Below are 22574 nucleotides of genomic sequence, written 5' to 3'. Positions count from 1 at the left end.
TTACTGACCCTGGTGCTGACAGGTCACCCTCTGGCGAAACACCAGCCAAAGAGTGGACCTCGACAGTTACTGACCCTGGTGCTGACAGGTCACCCTCTGAAACACCAGCAAAACACCTTCCAAAGGTGGACCTGACAGTTACTGACCCTGGTGCTGAAACACCCTCTGGCGAAACACCAGCCAAAGAGTGGACCTCGACAGTTACTGTGGTGCTGACAGGTCATTGACAGTTACTGTTACTGACCCTGGTGCAGACACATCCCCCTCTGGCGAAACATCAGCCAAAGAGTGGACCTCGACAGTTACTGACCCTGGTGCTGACAGGTCACCCTCTGGCGAAACACCTGCCAAAGTGTCGACCTCGACAGTTACTGACCCTGGTGCTGACAGGTCACCCTCTGGCGAAACACCAGCCAAAGAGTGGACATTGACAGTTACTGACCCTGGTGCTGACAGGTCACCCTCTGGCGAAACACCAGCCAAAGAGTGGACCTCGACAGTTACTGACCCTGGTGCTGACAGGTCCTCCTCTTATGAAACACCAGCCAAAGAGTGGATCTCGACAGTTACTGACCCTGAAGCTGACAGGTCACCCTCTGGCGAAACACCAGCCAAAGAGTGGACATTGACAGTTACTGACCCTGGTGCAGACAGGTCACCCTCTGGCGAAACACCTGCCAAAGAGTGGACCTCGACAGTTACTGACCCTGGTGCTGACAGGTCACCCTCTGACGAAACACCTGCCAAAGAGTGGACATCGACAGTTACTGACCCTGGTGTAGACACGTCCCCCTCTGGCGAAACACCTGCCAAAGAGTGGACCTCGACAGTTACTTACCCTGGTGCTGACAGGTCACCCTCTGGCGAAACACCAGCCAAAGAGTGGACATTGACAGTTACTGACCCTGGTGCAGACACATCCCCCTCTGGCGAAACACCTGCCAAAGAGTGGACCTCGACAGTTACTGACCCTGGTGCTGACAGGTCACCCTCTGGCGAAACACCAGCCAAAGAGTGGACCTCGACAGTTACTGACCCTGGTGCTGACAGGTCACCCTCTGGCAAAACACCAGCCAAAGAGTGGACATCGACAGTTACTGACCCTGGTGCTGACAGGTCCTCCTCTTATGAAACACCAGCCAAAGAGTGGACCTCGACAGCTACTGACCCTGGTGACAGGTCACCCTCTGGCGAAACATCTGCCAAAGAGTGGACCTCGACAGTTACTGACCCTGGTGCTGACACGTCCCCCTCTGACGAAACACCTGCCAAAGAGTGGACCTCGACAGTTACTGACCCTGGTGTAGACACGTCACCCTCTGACGAAACACTTGCCAAAGAGTGGACCTTGACAGTTACTGACCCTGGTGCTGACAGGTCACCCTCTGGCAAAACACCAGCCAAAGAGTGGACATTGACAGTTACTGACCCTGGTGCTGACAGGTCCTCCTCTTATGAAACACCAGCCAAAGAGTGGACCTCGACAGCTACTGACCCTGGTGACAGGTCACCCTCTGGCGAAACATCTGCCAAAGAGTGGACCTCGACAGTTACTGACCCTGGTGCTGACACGTCCCCCTCTGACGAAACACTTGCCAAAGAGTGGACCTTGACAGTTACTGACCCTGGTGCTGACAGGTCACCCTCTGGCTATACCAGAATTTAATTTTGGATACCACACTTCAATAACCCAATATCCCACCAGGATACCATATGATGTTGTTGTTGTTTTTTATCCTGCATTTTCATTTTTCGCTGAAACAAGTCGTCATTTACTGGTTAAGTTATGAAACAGTATTTTCGAGTTCGTACCCAGTCTAATACTAACAATGCCGTAACAACAATTCCCCCCATCTCGTTACCCAGTTTAATGCTACACTGGAGCAATAGCGGCATAGCAATGGACTGGGAACCGCTAAGTCGCTATTGTTTTTGTTGGATGTTAATTTCCTCCCTTCAAATTTTATTTGAAATACTGATTCCACATCTGCAGAAAATTGATACAAGTAGGTTTATCATTAGTAATGTCAGAAACACTGATATATTACTGCTAAATATTAATTTATGTCAGTATTACTCAAAAATAGTTGCAACAGATTTTTTTTACCGATTCCATTGATTGCGCATTTCATTTCACGAATTCCGCAATTTCGATTGCTGCATAGCAATAGACTGGGAACAAGAACAATGTCATCGAAGTTTGTTATGATGTTATTTATGAATTTCATTTAAGTGGGGTAGTAAATTCTCAGGTGGGATACCAGATTTTGAAATGTCAGTATTCAACTGGGATACTGCCCAAAATTTTTAATCTCGAACACTAGCTGGAACCCATATCACTACAGACCTAATTATTATAAAAATTCAGACCAAATTATTAGGATTTGTAATAGAGATAAATAGCATTGTATTACAAGCAGTTGTAAAAAGAATTGATGATTTAGAATGACTTGACCTAACCAGTAAACAATATTTTTGTTTTCCTGCCAAAAACAGACACCATCTTGGAATTGGTCATCATTGCATCATTACATGAATTTTGTCCATAGATACAGTAAAGGGTAATTACTTTTATAATTCTTGCAAATTCTCATTATCATAGAGAGCATGCAAGTAACTAAAAACTGAAATTTGTTATCCCTACAACAATTAAGCACCTATCACAATGAGCTGACCATGATGGAAGGATGGTACCTTCATACAAGGGAAGATTTAGCTAATGATCTATCACAATGAGCTGATCATGATGGAAGGACGGTACCTTCGTACAAGGGAAGATTTAGCTAATGATCTATCACAATGAGCTGATCATGATGGAAGGACGTACCTTCGTACAAGGGAAGATTTAGCTAATGATCTATCACAATCAGCTGATCATGATGGAAGGACGGTACCTTCGTACAAGGGAAGATTTAGCTAATGATCTATCACAATGAGCTGATCATGATGGAAGGACGGTACCTTCGTACAAGGGAAGATTTAGCTAATGATCTATCACAATGAGCTGATCATGATGGAAGGACGTACCTTCGTACAAGGGAAGATTTAGCTAATGATCTATCACAATGAGCTGATCATGATGTGAGCTGATCATGATGGAAGGACGTACCTTCATACAAGGGAAGATTTAGCTAATGATCTATCACAATGAGCTGATCATGATGGAAGGACGGTACCTTCGTACAAGGGAAGATTTAGCTAATGATCTATCACAATGAGCTGATCATGATGGAAGGACGTACCTTCGTACAAGGGAAGATTTAGCTAATGATCTATCACAATGAGCTGATCATGATGGAAGGACGTACCTTCGTACAAGGGAAGATTTAGCTAATGATCTATCACAATGAGCTGATCATGATGGAAGGACGTACCTTCGTACAAGGGAAGATTTAGCTAATGATCTATCACAATGAGCTGATCATGATGGAAGGACGGTACCGGTACCTTCGTACAAGGGAAGATTTAGCTAATGATCTATCACAATGAGCTGATCATGATGGAAGGACGGTACCTTCGTACAAGGGAAGATTTAGCTAATGATCTATCACAATGAGCTGATCATGATGGAAGGACGGTACCTTCGTACAAGGGAAGATTTAGCTAATGATCTATCACAATGAGCTGATCATGATGGAAGGACGGTATCTTCGTACAAGGGAAGATTTAGCTAATGATCTATCACAATGAGCTGATCATGATGGAAGGACGGTACCTTCGTACAAGGGAAGATTTAGCTAATGATCTATCACAATGAGCTGATCATGATGGAAGGACGGTACCTTCGTACAAGGGACGATTTAGCTAATGGTTCGCTGTTGGGACATTTTTATCAGATCAGTGGAAAAGAAGGATGTACATGCAAATTAATAAAATGAAAAGAATGATAGAATGTTCCAACTTTTTTAAGTTTCTTAAATAGGTCTACAATATAAAAGAATGACCGAATACTTCATACTGACTGTAACAGACATTGGAGATTGAAACTCTTATAAGGTGGGAGTGTCACCTGTTCACACCTTTTTATTATGAAACTTTCAACACTTTAGTCATAATAGAATGTTACATTTAACTCTGTTAAATAACCTACCTTAAAATTGAAATCATGAATATGTTTATCTCCTACGTAATTAGAACATTTCCCTTTGGTTTGTTGAAAATTTTCACTGTAGGTTTTGGAAGGCAAATTTCATTTCAAAGCATGGGATTTTATGTCGTATAAATTGTTTGCATGTCAGATGGTGTAAATATCATTGCAATGACAGTCATTGTAAAGAGGTCTGATTGTAATGTGAAAATAAATTCATGACAGAATTAGAGCATTTTTGGAGTGACTATAAAATTACCTATAAAATGATCTTCAAAATTCTTCATTTTATTATATTCCTCTATATTAAAAATAGTAGCTAATGTTGACTGAGCACCTTCACAAATATCTTGTGCCTTAGACGCAACATTTTTTCCCTTCGAAGTGAAGATCACATCAGAATCTGAAAACAAATCCAAGAAATAAATGTTAAAACAGATGTATGGTAATGTTATAAATGGACCATGCAATTAAATGTCTTCCCTACCACAAACTTATTCAACATGTCAATACATGTTTAAACAAAAAATTTAAATTTAATTACCTTTTCATTTCTTTCAAATACAATGTGATGAAGATACCTAGGTGCAATTATAAACCAACATTCAGTGATGTAGGACTTGCAGTTTGTGAGACATGAAGCTAAACACAAAATATAATGTTCAGCTAAACAAACGTATTTTATTTTAAAATGTGAATGAACTGTGATAGACATCCATACATGTAGTTGCACCTATAAACCATCTTTCACCGATCTAGGACTTGTAGGTTGTGACAGATCAACATATAAACCATCTTTCACCGATCTAGGACTTGTAGGTTGTGACAGATCAACATATAAACCATCTTTCACTGATCTAGGACTTGTAGGTTGTGACAGATCAACATATAAACCATCTTTTCACTGATCTAGGACTTGTAGGTTGTGACAGATCAACATATAAACCATCTTTCACTGATCTAGGACTTGTAGGTTGTGACAGATCAACATATAAACCATCTTTCACTGATCTAGGACTTGTAGGTTGTGACAGATCAACATATAAACCATCTTTCACTGATCTAGGACTTGTAGGTTGTAGGGTTGTGACAGATCAACATATAAACCATCTTTCACCGATCTAGGACTTGTAGGTTGTGACAGATCAACATATAAACCATCTTTCACCGATCTAGGACTTGTAGGTTGTGACAGATCAACATATAAACCATCTTTCACCGATCTAGGACTTGTAGGTTGTGAGACAGATCAACATATAAACCATCTTTCACCGATCTAGGACTTGTAGGTTGTGACAGATCAACATATAAACCATCTTTCACCGATCTAGGACTTGTAGGTTGTGACAAATCAACATATAAACCATCTTTCACTGATCTAGGATTTGTAGGTTGTGAGAAATCAACATATAAAGCATCTTTCACTGATCTAGGACTTGTTGTGACAAATCAACATATAAACCATCTTTCACCGATCTAGGACTTGTAGGTTGTGACAGATCAACATATAAACCATCTTTCACCGATCTAGGACTTGTAGGTTGTGAGAATGCAAGCTACATTTGTAGAAATGCAAATATGTACGCTGCTGCTGTCATACAAGTAATACAGTAGCTATAAAAATACTTTTTTCTGATCACCTAAAGGGCAATCTAAAATGCATGTACACTAAAATAGCTGAATGTTTCATCAGTGCACCATCCCACAGACAGGATAGCACATACCATAGCCTTTAATATACAAACTGTGGTGCACTGGCTGGAACAAGAAATAGCCCAATGTGCCCACTTGACGGGGATCGAGCCTAGAGCAGCCACACATCAGGCGAGTGCTTTACTTCTGGGCTACGTCTCACTCCCGGAACGTCTCACTCCCGGAACGTCCCACTCCCAGAACGTCCCACCCCCGGAACGTCTCACTCCCAGAACGTCTCACTCCCCACTCCCGGAACGTCTCACTCCCAGAACGTCTCACTCCCGGAACGTCCCACTCCCAGAACGTCTCACTCCCCACTCCCAGAACGTCTCACTCCCCACTCCCAGAACGTCTCACTCCCAGAACATCCCACTCCCAGAACATCTCACTCCCCACTCCCGGAACGTCTCACTCCCGGAACGTCTCACTCCCGGAACGTCCCACTCCCCACTCCCAGAACGTCCCACTCACCCCCGGAACGTCCCACTCCCAGAACGTCTCACTCCCCCCCCAGAACGTCCCACTCCCGGAACGTCCCACTCCCAGAACGTCCCACCCCCAGAAAGATATGAAACAGTCAAAAAGGTCTTGTGGATTATATTGTAGATTGAACATTTCTATAGAAAACATTCAGTGAATACTCATTGTGATATGTATGCCTCTCAGTTCATGATTATGTCTATATTATGTACATGTATATAATCAAATAAGGTGGGGGTTTTCTTGTTCGTACTAAATATTTGAGAAGCCAGCGATTTTGTGTGGACTGACTTTCAAAAACCCCACCTGCACTTTAATATACTAGTACATCAGGGCTTAAAATTAGTCCGTTTTCACAAGAATCCATGTGGATTCTCATGAAAGTAATCTGCAAAAATCCTCTTAATCTAAACTTATTTTTAAACAAGAACTTTATCAAAAATGTTTATCTATTTATTTATCAAAAGTGTTTATTACTAAATGTCTGTGATACGTACGTATTAGTTCATATAACTTACCTTTTATTTTTATTGGAATTAATAACCAGTGCATTAGAATGGTGTCCAGTTCCACATATTTAAAAACAGATGGGTAGGGTGGGTCTATGTTCACGATCTCATATAACTTACCTTTTCTTTTTATTGGAATTAATAACCAGTGCATTAGAATGGTGTCCAGTTCCACATATTTAAAAACAGTTGGGTAGGGTGGGTCTATGTTCACGATCTCATATAACTTACCTTTTCTTTTGGATTCATAACCAGTCATTAAATGGTGTCCAGTGGCACATATTGAAAACAGTGAAAGGGTGGGTCTGTGTTCACGATCATATAACTTAACCCTTATCAGGCTAGCTTTGTTTTTAGACATTTTCAAAAATTTAACCCATATATATTTTTGATGTCTCTCCATTGTTGGCATACAAAATGTACATACATATTCTGTATCATTACAATATTTTAAATTAAATGATTTTATGTTACCATGGCAACAAGTACAATGTTCAAAAGATTTGTTATTTGATCATACTTAATACAAATTATTTTTTAAATTAATTAAGTTCTTGTAATAATATAAGACTATATCTTTATTTATTAACTATATTTATGATTTGAATGGGGTTTTTTCCAGAAAACATCTTTATTTGATAAAAAATGGCATGAAATGATCAGTACCATTAGTTTTGTTTCATCATAATTTTTGGCATTAACTAGTTTTAAAAGTGTTACTATTTCTACATTTTTTGTTAATTATTCTTAAAATTATATATACCTTAAGAATATTAAATATCCTTTAAATTAATATAATGTTTATAATTTTTAAAATCTGTTACCATGGTAACAACTGCAAATTGGGTAACTGAAATTGAAGCAGGTTTACTTTTACCAAAAACATTGAATAGTGTTATTATAACCCTGTCTGTTAAACAGCCCCTTATACAACAAGAATGCATCTGATTAATATTAAGGTCATGAGGTCAAAGGTCATGTACATAGTTAATAATAATGAAAACAGTAGTTTCCCATGGATTACCTACCAAATCATTAAAGAAATTTACAAACGTTTACTGTATGAACTTCAAACTAGGCAAACTAACTAATGCACATAATTATTACTTTGTAGGTCATAGATTATCAGGCCAAAGGTCAAGGTCACATACAAAAGAGGCAATTGTTGGGCATTTCTAACAAAAAAGATGCAATTGTTGGGCATTTCTAACAAAAAAGATGCAATTGTTGGGCATTTCTCACAAAACTGCTAACAAAATTGTTAAAAAAAACTGACCTAAAATTTCTACTATGCACACCAATCTATATTTTGCTTTTGGGGTCACCAGGTCAAATTTCAAGGTAACAGTGAATAGAAAGAATCAATTGTCAGTGCATGTATTTCTTATGGAACCGTTTAAGAAATTGACCGTAAACTTCTACCTTATGAACTTCAAACTAGGCAAACTAATGCACACATTACTTTTGTAAGTCATAGATTATCAAGTCAAAGGTCAAGGTCACAAACAAAAGAGGCAATTGTTGCACATTACTAACAAAAACGATGCAATTGTTGGGCATTTCTCACTTCTTCAAAATTGTTAAACAAACTGACCTAACTTCTACTATGCAACACTGATCTATATTTTGCTTTTGGGGTCACCAGGTCAAATGTCAAGGTCACAATGAATAGAAATAATCAATTGTCAGTGTATTTCTTATGGAAATTGACCTTAAACTTCTACATGGTGACCATTATGCTTAGCAGATCCATATTTTGCTTTTGGGGTTACAAGATCAAAGGTCAAGGTCACAGTAAAAGGAGACAAATTGACAATGTATTTCCTATAAAAACGTTTGAACAAACTGACATCAAACTTCTACTGATCCATAACGATCTAGCTTTTGGGGTCACGCGGTTAAAGGTCAAGGTCATATTTTGCTAATTTTTTCACTACCAAACTAATTAACAAACCTGGGGGGCGCACAAGGCCACACCCCCAATTAAAACCTTTTTTTAAACTATTAAATTTTATAAAATCATACATACAAACATACATACATACATACATAGTGTGGGTCACCCACTCCCCATGTAACAAACTGACCTAAATTGTCTGCTGCATGACCTTAGTGCTAGATAGCCACATATATTGGGTTTGGTTCATAAGGTCAAAGGTCAAAGTTAACTACATAAAATAAAAAAATATAACTAAAAGCAGGTTTGTTTTGACAAACCATTCAACTGATATCACTATAAAGTGCTAAATGATTTTAAGTCATTATCAGTAAAACATTTACATTAGATTTCTAGGTATTGTTGTTCAAATCAATGAGAACAAACACCACAAAATTCTCATGTAAAGAGTACTTTTAGAACAACTTTTAAGGGCACAGAGTCAAATATCAAGGTCACTGTATATACTTTTTTAAAAGAATGTTTCTACATGATTTTACTGCAATCCATTTGACAGGTTCACCTAAAACCTGTAACACGAGGATGAACAGGCTTCGAATCACGCTTAAGATTTTTACGTGCAGGTCACTGCGAAAGAAATTTAACAACTGCATACTTTGATACCACTTGTCTGCAAAAATCAGAAGGACTGGTCATATATTAAACAAAAGGACTATATGAAAAAATCCCCTGAAACCCACTTCACCAATGGAGAAACATGGGGATTACCAGGGACGTAGGCTGGGGTTGCAACCCCCCTGTCAATTTGTTCTTTTATAGTGCATATTAGGCTTGTTTGTACTAAGAAGTAAATTATTAGGTAGATGAGACATGCACATTGGGTTGCCCTTTATATTGTAGCATATGCATTATGGGATGGAGTGAGGGTTGTTAAAAATTAGGGTAAAAACAAATGTCTGCATTATGTTAAATTGAATGTTAAATTAAACCCAGTACCAACCAACATAATAAAAAAAACATAAATTTTGAACAAAGAAATATTGACCTTTCACTTTAATTTTTTGGTCTCTTCAAGGCTACTTTAGTTCATAGAAACAAGTTAACAATCGACTGAGGCCAGACTGGTCTTGATAACCTACTACAACCAGGGTGCAATTTGTTTTTAAAATTTTGATTAGCAGTTTTTCCTACTGGATGGAGAATTGATTAGCAACTATTGGAATTTGATTAGCACTTTAACAAAATGAGTAAACATGAATAAAACACATTCTTTTCAATAAAATTGCATATTTCTTATACATGTATCTGTATTGTGGGCTGCTTATCCCAAAATAAGACAAGTACAGAACAGTACATGTGAAGGGTCATCACTGTCACTTGTTTACAAGGCCGTATCCTCCAAAGGTCAAGGGGGCAGTTGGCTCCCCCCCCCCCCCCCCCACACACACACACACCCAGAGAATCTCACTTTAGGTTTTTTTGGCTATATAGAAAATAGCATAGAAATGTCAGGGTTTAATTTTTATAGTACAACATATTTCTGAATAATATTTGTCAATGGTTATGCTAAGCAGCTTGGTCATCTAACTTGTTCAAAGTGATTTTTTAGTCTTTCCTGAGTTGATTTGTATGTCTGATCCAAAGTGCGATTGAAGCCCGAGAAAAATTCCTCATTTGGCTGATCATTCCAACGTATTCGGTGTTCATTTTTGTTATGAAAATTGACAATTCTTAAACTATATATATACGTATTTTACCAGAACATTATTTGCCGAGGCAATTCGAAATTAAAAACGCCAAGCTGTTAATTAGTCGATAATACCGTATGTATACGCAAACATTTTCGCGGCTAAAATAATTCGCGATCAAGCTTTCATTTTACATTTTCACGATAGTTTTTGCCAATAATAAAATAAAAACGACCAATATCAACTGAACTCCTTTCAATGACAGTTTCACGTACGATATAATTATACTCGAGATATTCTCGCCATGCGGTCTGCGTGCCGTTAGTCTTGTCCGCATGTATGTCTGATAATACATGATGCAGAAAACTTGAAAAATCACAAACTAGACCAAATACTATTTATTAGTAGTATTCATAGTTTGCATTCAGGTTTACAAATAACGAAAGCCACAAGTATGTATCGAATATAAGAATAATGAGTGTAAAAACAACAAACTGAAATCTCGTAGTCACGAGATACCAGACGTGAGTTCAGCCAGCCGTTTGTCGCTAATGTTTGCCAGACTGTTTTTTTTACGCAACAAGTTAAACCGAACGACCACTTTGACAACAGGTCAAAATAATTATCAGACATTTTGACTACTGGCTATCGCTGAACGCGATAGCATCAAGTGTCACTTGTAGTATATGGCAGGTAATTTGACGATAAAAATAAAGTGCATGCGATGCGCTATATGTTTTGTATCTATAGGCATTATTCAAAGCTAAATCGGAAATAAGTTAATGCGTAATTAAATTCGCGGAGCTATAAGCATGTTCGCAGTATATTTAATTTGTGAACATAATATATTTGCGTGCACGGTAGGCTACAAGTTCAGTGTACAAGGTCATAGCTGCTTGCCAATTAGGTTACAACGATGACGTAGCAACTAGTACGTTACGTCACTGTTCTTGTTAAAATGTCAAACATCCTCCGCGTATTCTGACAGTATTTTCTATTTGAAATACTAACACACGCGAGAAGGTTGTACACTGAAATAAATTTTAAAAAGTTTTATCACTGGCGAATCAGTTACCTTGGCTGCGATCACAGAAAATCGACACCCCTAAGTGCGTTCTTCTCCCGCGATCTCAATTCAAAGATCAATTTGGTTACAAAAAACATGCATCGCAAACTGCTAGTCATTGGTACAATATTGCATCGCGATCAAAAGATTTTGCATCGCTTTTTGCGATGCGAACCCAGTCATTTTGCAGCCTGTATAACCCACTACATATAACCCACTACATGCTACACCTTATAAGCTAACAACTGATTGAGGCCAGACTGGTCTTGATAACCCACTACATATAACCCACTACATACATTATAACCCACTTCACATAACACACTACACATAATTCACTTCATATAATCCACTACATATAACCCACCACGTTACACTTTAGAAGCTAACAACTGATTGAGGCCAGACTGGTCTTTATAACCCACTACACATAACCCACTACATATAACCCACTACATATAACCCACCACATGCTACACCTTAGAAGCTAACAACTGATTGAGGCCAGACTGGTCTTGATAACCCACTACACATAACCCACTACATATAACCCACTACACATAACCCACTTCATATAACACACTACACATAACACACTACATATAACCCACCACGTTACACTTTAGAAGCTAACAACTGATTGAGGCCAGACTGGTCTTTATAACCCACTACATATAACCCACTACACATAACCCACTTCATATAACCCACTTCATATAACCCACTACATATAACCCACTACACATAACCCACTACATATAACCCACCACATGCTACACCTTAGAAGCTAACAACTGATTGAGGCCAGACTGGTCTTGATAACCCACTACACATAACCCACTACACATAACACACTACACATAACCCACTAAATATAACCCACTATATATATATATATAACCCACCACGTTACACTTTAGAAGCTAACAACTGATTGAGGCCAGACTGGTCTTTATAACCCACTACATATAACCCACTACACATAACCCACTTCATATAACCCACTACATATAACCCACCACATGCTACACCTTAGAAGCTAACAACTGATTGAGGCCAGACTGGTCTTGATAACCCACTACATATAACCCACTACACATAACCCACTACACATAACCCACTTCAGATAACCCACCACATATAACCCACCACATATAACCCACCACACATAACCCACTACCCATAACCCACTTTGTATAACCCACTTCACATAACCCACTACACATAACCCACTACATATAACCCACTACACATAACCCACTACATATAACCCACTTCATATAACCCACTACACATAACCCACTTCACATAACCCACTACACATAACCCACTACACATAACCCACTACATATAACCCACTACACATAACCCACTACACATAACCCACTTCATATAACCCACTACACATAACCCACTTCATATAACCCACTACACACTACACATAACCCACTACACATAACCCACTACACATAACCCACTACATATAACACACTGCATACACATAACCCACTACACATAACACACTACATGCCCACTACACATAACCCACTAACATAACCCACTTCATATAACCCCTAGACACTTGATAACCCACTACATATAACCCCCTACACATAACCCACTACATATAACCCACTACACATAATCCAGGAAGCACTACACTTGCCACGTCGTACGTCCGCGTGTTACAATGAGTGGTCAAGACCGCTATATCATGATAACCCACTTGCGCATCGATAACACACTACATGCTACACCTTAGAACACACCTAACCCATTTCACTAAACATCGTACGTTTACGTTTGCTACTAGCAGTTAACCGGTCGTGCGTTTATAACCCACGTCTATATCACCCAGGAAATTACACCATTACGGAAGCTGGAGTACACCTTAAAGACTAAAGAAAATGAAATATGTGTTCTTCTAACTGGATGAACTACAATAGTAATAAGAATTATGATTTACATAGATTTACCCACTACGTGCTAAACTAGGCTTAGATGCTTTGTCAAATTGATTGAGGGCTTCATACTGAATCAGTGGATAAACCACTATATATAACCCACTACATGCATAACGTCCACGTATATTTAACGCAACGTCATCGCTAAATCCTTAATTGGTACATGTACACTCGTTGGATACGGCGATGCTGGAATGGTTCTTTTTAACGGATGAATCCAGATTTTCTTTACAACGTGGTGATGGCACATGCTACTACCGTAGGAGAAATGAAGCTATGCAACTGATTGTTCTTGAACGAGATCGTTTCGGGGGTCTTCTGTCATGGTCTGGGCAGCCATATGGTTATCACACCACTAGTCATCATTGATGGCAATTTAAATGCTCAACGTTACCACGATGACATTCTCGCTCATCACGTCATTCCTCTGTTCCATACAACGCCACCTCTCGATTTTTAAGCATGATAATGCCACCTCTCATACAGCTAGAGACACTGTAAATTTTTAGGACAAATATTGATTTCATTGATTTTGGCCCACTAAAAGTCCTGATCTTAACCCCATCGAACATGTCTGGGATAGTCTGGACAGACGATTGAGGCGTCGTCCCAACCCACCCGCTAAAGTCAACGAACTTCGCCAAGCGCTCATTCAGCAATGGAACAATATTCCACAGGCAGAAATCAACACTTTAGTCAATTCTATGCGCCTGCGATGCACTGCAGTGGTCAATTCAAGAGGTGGTCATACCCGTTATTAAGTGGGTGGGGTTTTTTTTTAACCCCTACCACACTTGGTCAAAATTTCTCCCATTTTCTGTTAACCTATGGCCATGATTTTTGCACCAAACTACATCATGGAACACTCTTTTAACACATATATAACAGTTATTCCCCCGGTTCGTTTTCATCAAGTTATGTTCAAGCAAAGATAGCGGAATTTTCTTATTTTGTTCAGTATCATAAACGTTTCGAAATATTTCACTCGAATCCCAATAGATTCAGATGTTTAATGCTGGCGCAAATCCTGGAACAAATCGCATTCAGAAATTTGCAATTGTTTTTAGCTCTGTACAGTGATGATAATGATAACACATGTATATATCTAAGTAATACAGCACCATCAATTTATTTAATATAGGCCTGACAGTGATGATAATATATATCTAAGTAATACAGCACCATCAGTTTATTTAATATAGGCCTGACAGTGATGATAATATATATCTAAGTAATACAGCACCATCAATTTATTTAATATAGGCCTGACAGTGATGATAATATATATCTAAGTAATACAGCACCATCAATTTATTTAATATAGGCCTGACAGTGATGATAATGATAATATATATCTAAGTAATACAGCACCATCAATTTATTTAATATAGGCCTGACAGTGATGATAATATATATCTAAGTAATACAGCACCATCAATTTATTTAATATAGGCCTGACAGTGATGATAATATATATCTAAGTAATACAGCACCATCAATTTATTTAATATAGGCCTGACAGTGATGATAATATATGTCTAAGTAATACAGCACCATCAATTTATTTAATATAGGCCTGACAGTGATGATAATATATATCTAAGTAATACAGCACCATCAATTTATTTAATATAGGCCTGACAGTGATGATAATGATAATATATATCTAAGTAATACAGCACCATCAATTTATTTAATATAGGCCTGACAGTGATGATAATATATATCTAAGTAATACAGCACCATCAATTTATTTAATATAGGCCTGACAGTGATGATAATATATATCTAAGTAATACAGCACCATCAATTTATTTAATATAGGCCCGACAGTGATGATAATATATATCTAAGTAATACAGCACCATCAATTTATTTAATATAGGCCCGACAGTGATGATAATATATATCTAAGTAATACAGCACCATCAATTTATTTAATATAGGCCCGACAGTGATGATAATATATATCTAAGTAATACAGCACCATCAATTTATTTAATATAGGCCTGACAGTGATGATAATGATAATATATATCTAAGTAATACAGCACCATCAATTTATTTAATATAGGCCCGACAGTGATGATAATATATATCTAAGTAATACAGCACCATCAATTTATTTAATATAGGCCCGACAGTGATGATAATATATATCTAAGTAATACAGCACCATCAATTTATTTAATATAGGCCTGACAGTGATGATAATATATATCTAAGTAATACAGCACCATCAATTTATTTAATATAGGCCCGACAGTGATGATAATATATATCTAAGTAATACAGCACCATCAATTTATTTAATATAGGCCTGACAGTGATGATAATGATAATATATGTCTAAGTAATACAGCACCATCAATTTATTTAATATAGGCCCGACAGTGATGATAATATATATCTAAGTAATACAGTACCATCAATTTATTTAATAAAGGCCTGACAGTAATGATAATATATATCTAAGTAATACAGCACTATCAATTTATTTAATAAAGGCCTGACAGTGATGATAATGATAATATATGTCTAAGTAATATAGCACCATCAATTTATTAAGACTTGATCCTTCTGTGAAGTGCTAACTATTTTTTGGCCAGAACCAAATTGTTTATTGTTTTTATCTCTATACATGGTTACTCCTACAAGAGTATCGTGAGGTACCTGATACACCCGACAAAAGTAGGTATTAGACAGTCTTAGCGCCCTCCAGGCTACCTTTGGATCCAATAGCGTCAGACCGGAAATCATTAAAAAAATATTTAAATTCTATAATAAACTAGTTGTCAAACAGGCGTCTGTTGTCCTCGAGTGGGTCCCAGCTCATACTGGTATCGAGGGTAATGAGTTGGCCGACGCCAATGCCAAGAAGTCATTGCGGGATCCTACAGTTGATATCTCTGTGAAGAACAACTTTAGTGAGATCTGTTCTATGGCAGAGCCACGCTCTGGTGATTTATGGCAGACCGAATGGAACCATCACACCAGAGTGTGGCACTCCCATATTAAACCAAGGGTCTCAACTCCTGGTCCAGTTTCTTTTAATGTTAAAGCAACTAAAACAATAGCTAGACTTAGAATGGGTGTATCTTTTGGATTAAATGATCCAAAATTTAAAGTCAGGAAATCTGATACACCCAATTGCTTGGTGTGTAATAAAATTGATAATGTAAATCATTATTTGGTTGAATGCACCAAGCACACCAAAATTAGACTGAAACTGGAAGACTATTTTGGAAAGAATAATATTATATTTAATTCATTTAATTTATTAAATCCATTAAAAAATCATAAAGCAGTAATAGACAGGCTGTTGATGGCCTTTGTATTCCAATCTAAGGTTGGCATTTAGTTTTTAATGACTCGCTTTGGTTGTCTCCACTTATTCTTAAGCTGTTTCTTTTGCTGTTCTTTCCTTTGTAACCCTTTCACTTTATTACTACTCTATGGGCTTCTCATGTGTGAGGTTAATACGTAACTGGGCCCGTCGGTGGCCGGATGTTGTGTATTATCCGTCTGTGATGACTGATGGGCTCAATCCATGGTCCATGTTTAGTATGGGTGATGACCTACAGATATTCTCAGGTGATAGTTTTTATTATATATTGCTCTATGCAACTTTACTTTATGGCAACATTATATTTATATAGTGTCGGTATATTATTTTTTCCTTTATCCGTCTATTTGAGCTTTATTACTCGCTTTACAATATATATTACTTAACCGGACTATCCGCCGTCGTCCTCAGAATATTATCGCGCTTGGTCGTTCTTTCGTTTTAAAAAAAATAATTGGTGGCAGCGTCATGGTGTGGGGCGGCATCTCTATCCACCACAGGACCCCCCTCTATGTGGTGGATGGCAATCTGAATGGAATCCGCTATCTGAATGAGATTATCCGGCCGTTGGTTCTCTCAGGCCTTCAGCAGATTGGCGGCGGGGCAGTTCTGCAGGATGACAATGCCAGACCCCACCGCGCCAGGGTGGTAATGGACTTTCTCAGACAACAAGGTATCGCCAGGATGGATTGGCCAGCATATTTGCCTGACTTGGCCCCAATAGAGCACACCTGGGACGAATTAGGCAGGAGAGTTCGGGATAACCATGCCCCTCCGGCCAACCTTCATGATCTGGGTCAACTTCTTATGGCAGAGTGGCAGGCCATTCCCCAAGAGTTCTTCAGACGTCTGATCAACAGCATGAGGCAATGATGTGTCGAGTGTATTCGCGCCAGGGGTGGATTCACACACTATTAAACGAATGTTCTAATGTGTAAAATCCATGTTTGACAACCTTCAACTTTGACAGCATGTCATGTGACTTTCTTGTATACAGTGACGTTTATTTGTGGTTTTTTGTAAATATGGAACAATAAAAAAAAAATTGGTGTAGTTTACATCATCAATCTAATACACTCTGCAACTTATTTGATTATAACTTTTTGACCCTTAAATTCTTTTAAGTAGTATATTTAAAATTTATATTCGTGTTTGGCTTTTTTTTTAAATTAGTATGTTTACTGGCATGCTCTTTTAATGTGTTTCTTTATTTTATCCTGTTTTTTAAAATCTTTTGATTTAATAAAAAATAAAGAATTTAATAGGGCGGGATACTGCTCCTATGTCGGCAACTTGTGACCTGGTTCACCCATACTTTGTCAGTCGTTTGGATTTATACATTAAAGGGTGCCAGTGTCTGTTGAATGACGTAATGTTTTTGTTCTTTTGGTCAACAGAGAGGCGCATCGATTCTTTCCTGGTCTGCAGGGTGTATACTACCAAATCAAATCCCATAGACAACAATAGTAACATATGTGGCTAAAACTCCTACCTGCAGCGTATCATTCAACATAAACGCCACGGATATAAATACTACTACCTCTCACACTAAAAGTGAATCAGAAAAAATTGGGGGTCAACTAACTAAGTGATTATTAAGAAAATAAATTGATCTGGAGATCTAAATATATGTTTAACAACCTTATTGTTATGTATAAATAAGAACAGAAGGCAAAATAGTGACAACAAATTTAATTATGTTTTTGGTAACGTTTTTCTTCAAATTTACTTTAAATGTTGCATAAAACTACAAATTTGTCTAAAATATACCTTGGCACCCTATAAATATCTCAAAATGACAATAAAAATCAAGTTCTTTACAAATTTGAGTTTTCAGAATTTCATACATGAAAAATTAACTATGTAAATGGAAACTAAAGACATTAACCCAATTGGCACATGCTATTTTTAATATAAAAATAAATTGCTATTAAAATCTTAGTTCAGGTTGCCTATATATAATACCATATTTAAGAGTAGTTGTATATGGCAAGTCAAATACCATGTAAAAAGAAATTATTGAAATCTTTACAGTATGAATTACAGGCCATAACCGACTTTTCCTCAGTGCTAACTTTGATTCAAACTCCATTCAGAGCCATGTACAGAGATTATTGTCAAGGTCAAGGTCATTGTGAACTTGCATGGTCGAGTGATGGCTAAATAATCAACCAGTATAATTTAATTAAATAAAATGACAAATTCATATTTTTTATTATGCACTGAATATGTGCTATAGGGTGTATACTACCAAATCAAATCCCATAGACGACAATAGTAACATATGTGGCTATAACTCCTACCTGCAGCATATCAATCGACATAAACACCATGGATATAAATACTACTACCCCTCACACTTAAAGTGAATCAGAAAAACTTGGGGGTCAAGCTGCTTGCTTCTGAGATAATGGGTAGCGTCTATGACTACCCTAGTTCCGCACAAAATTCCAGGACTTTTTTTTACAGGTACCCTATACATGTTTCAAGCACAAGGCTACTTGACACATTGGTACTAGATGAAATAAAATTGCATATTTGTTTTACCCAGATGAAACTATTATTTTTTACAACCAACACACTCACATTTATAACCAATCACAGGACTTGTGGTGTTCACTTCTCTATCAAAAGTTCGGTGCACCTCGAACTTTGACCCAGCCGGAAGTTATTTGGTTTAGTACTACATGTACCTGCAGAATACGTTTCACCGCCACGACTTGCCGGAGTCAACAATCTCTTCCATCAACCACTAACTTTTAACCTTTGCCTCCAGTGCTGGTTAAATACTCTGTGTCCCTCTCCTAGGGATACCACCGTTGGAAATATATATGAGGGGTACTGAAATTGGAGGGCACGACGGTTGGACTGGGGTGGGGGGGTGGGGGGTTGGTGGTCAATGGGGGGGATGGGGTATTCCACCAGAATTTAGGGTTAAGATGCTTAGGCATAGGCGGTTTAGGCCGTAGGGTGACGTAGGTTTGTCTGGGGGCTTGCCCCCTCTCCCCCGTTTTCGCGCTTCCCTCCCTCCCTATTTCCGTCACACCCTAGTTACCAATATGCTCAGTACCCCTCCATAAATACTGTTAACTGTAAAAATCTAATAACAACTTCCTGTGGCTTTTGCTCAACTTACAATCGTCCCTTTCTCCCCAGACAGGGCTTAATTTAGAATATTAATTATTATTAATTTTTTATTTTTCCGGAAGAGCCCGTTCAAAAATAGGTGTATAAATTTAAATGGTGATAAATTTTATTTTTATATTTATTTTTTATTAAATTATATTTTTGGAACCACACCAAAGAAATTTCTTTTTGTTATTTTAGATTAAATTTATCCCCCTATTTATTTTTACCTTTTTTAGAGTAATTTTCAAAATTGTCCTGTTAAATTTCTGGCCCGGAGCAGACCCCTAGCTATCTAGGACTCGGCCCCGGGGCAGACATGCTTGAAGCTCTAGTGGCATATTTATAAGCATGTTAATAATTTACCCGAACCCAAACCCAAGTTGTACTTACATCCTAGGTTTGAATATCCTATTTGAATTGATAAAAAAGATAAGCTCCGGAAACGAACACTTTATGGTCAGACAACACCATACCATAATACAACCCGTCAAAGAGCGATATTCTATAGTAACGTGTCCCCAAGTAAAGGCAAGCTGTCCCATTTGCTCCCTTCTCCCTGATTTATAGTCTTGAACCAACATCCTGCAAGTATCTAGGTTATAGATTATTAGTACTAAAAGCAAGTCAAAACAATCATTGTTTGGGGGCACTTTCGGAATGTTTACTGTATTTTGTAAAACACTCTGTGGTTACATTCAGGTTATCGAGGACAAAGTAATCAATGTTTGGAGGCACTTTCGGAATGTTTACTGTATTTTGTAAAACACTATGTGGTTACATTCAGGTTATTGAGGACAAAGTAATCAATGTTTGGAGGCACTTTCGGAATGTTTACTGTATTTTGTAAAACACTCTGTGGTTACATTCAGGTTATTGAGGACAAAGTATAGAATGAAGTAGACTGAGATCACTTTCATTATGGTCTTAAGCATATTTTAAGTTTCTTTTTAAAGCAAGTCACCAATATATATATCTGAAGGCTATAAGCTACATTGTGTAACACAATACCTTTTTTTACACAATGTAATCCATCAAGCCATAGTACATTGTTCCATGGACATGTGCAATGAAATGTATAATCTTTTGGTTCACACTGGTGTTGACAACCTCCTTTATTACTTTTACATTTATTTTCTTTCTTTAAAGGTGGTTTACCTGCAAATAAAATTAAAAAACACACAAATTAAATTAAATTTAAATTGGATGAATGTATTTTGTGATATATGTGCCAAATAAAAGCTTTATCAAGAATTACCATGTTTAAGATGTGTTTACCTTGTAGCAATTTGATTTGCTAACAAAGGAAATTTGTCTGAACATATTCAAACAATCTTCAAGGCTCGAATTTGGCGGGAGGCAGGTGGCAAGTTATGCAGCTACAAATGCCCAATATGCTTTCTGACAATCGGTTTGACAAGCAGCTTTTTGCTTCCCATTTGTTTTTTAATATTCCATCTCCATCCACATTCTTGATTTATCTTCCATCCATGCTTGCCTCGAGTTTTACACATTCTTCTAAAAACAAATTACAATATGAAAGATTATTTCACGAAGAGTTTGTTTACATATATTGTGTGGATGTGGCCATTGTGCAGCGGTGCTCACACCAACAAGGGATGAATTGTCTATTAACAAACTTAGTCTAAAAAGCTTTGAATATACATGTAGGTCAAGTCTAAAAAGCTTTGAATGTACATGTAGGTCAAGTCTAAAAAGCCTTGAATGTACATGTAGGTCAAGTCTAAAAAGCCTTGAATGTACATGTAGGTCAAGTCTAAAAAGCCTTGAATGTACATGTAGGTCAAGTCTAAAAAGCCTTGAATGTACATGTAGGTCAAGTCTAAAAAGCTTTGAATATTCATGTAGGTCAAGTCTAAAAAGCTTTGAATATTCATGTAGGTCGTCTAAAAAGCCTGTAGTGGAAATGAAAACAAACGTAATGTAATCATCTAATATTTGACATCTTTGCAAAAAAAAAATTGTTTTATCATTACTTTATAAAAAGGTTTATTTGTTTTATCATTACTTTGTAAAAGTTTCTTTGTTTTATCATTACTTTATAAAAGTTTCTTTGTTTTATCATTACTTTGTAAAAGTTTCTTTGTTTTATCATTACTTTATAAAAAGGTTTCTTTGTTTTATCATTACTTTGTAAAAGTTTCTTTGTTTTATCATTACTTTATAAAAAGGTTTATTTGTTTTATCATTACTTTGTAAAAGTTTCTTTGTTTTATCATTACTTTATAAAAGTTTCTTTGTTTTATCATTACTTTATAAAAAGGTTTATTTGTTTTATCATTACTTTATAAAAAGGTTTCTTTGTTTTATCATTACTTTATAAAAAGGTTTCTTTGTTTTATCATTACTTTGTAAAAGTTTCTTTGTTTTATCATTACTTTATAAAAAGGTTTATTTGTTTTATCATTACTTTATAAAAGTTTCTTTGTTTTATCATTACTTTGTTTTATCATTACTTTATAAAAAGGTTTATTTGTTTTAACATTACTTTATAAAAAGGTTAGCCTTAATATATGGCATACTTATGTGTGAGATTTTTTTATTGAAAAACTAAAAAGTTTGTTTAAAGTTTGTTTTGTTTAACAACATCACTAGAGCACATTGATTTATTAATCATCGGCTATTGGAAAGAAAGAAAGAAATTTTTTATTTAACGACGCACTCAACATATTTTATTTACGGTTATATGGCGTCA

General features: G+C 37.1%; 2 protein-coding genes across 2 annotated transcripts in view; one reads left to right on the top strand and one right to left on the bottom strand.

Moving 5' to 3' along the window:
* The window catches only part of LOC121386547, a 118520-nt gene extending 97537 nt beyond the window's left edge, over positions 1–20983 (bottom strand). The window contains exons 1-2 of the mRNA XM_041517485.1: positions 20870–20983; positions 4347–4490 (exon numbers count right to left, since the gene is read on the bottom strand). Coding sequence (XP_041373419.1) covers positions 4347–4374 — 28 coding nt within the window. The 5' untranslated portion in view covers positions 4375–4490; positions 20870–20983. The remainder of the gene's footprint in view (positions 1–4346; positions 4491–20869) is intronic.
* A 411-nt stretch (positions 20984–21394) lies between these two features.
* LOC121386546 overlaps positions 21395–22574 on the top strand; it is a 24488-nt gene continuing 23308 nt past the window's right edge. Inside the window, exon 1 of the mRNA XM_041517484.1 lies at positions 21395–21416. Coding sequence (XP_041373418.1) covers positions 21395–21416 — 22 coding nt within the window. The remainder of the gene's footprint in view (positions 21417–22574) is intronic.

This window comes from Gigantopelta aegis, chromosome 12 (genome assembly GCF_016097555.1).
Source record: "Gigantopelta aegis isolate Gae_Host chromosome 12, Gae_host_genome, whole genome shotgun sequence".
NCBI lineage: Eukaryota > Metazoa > Mollusca > Gastropoda > Neomphalida > Peltospiridae > Gigantopelta > Gigantopelta aegis.
Note: the sequence above shows the minus strand (reverse complement) of the source record. Positions and strands in the feature narration are given on the sequence as shown.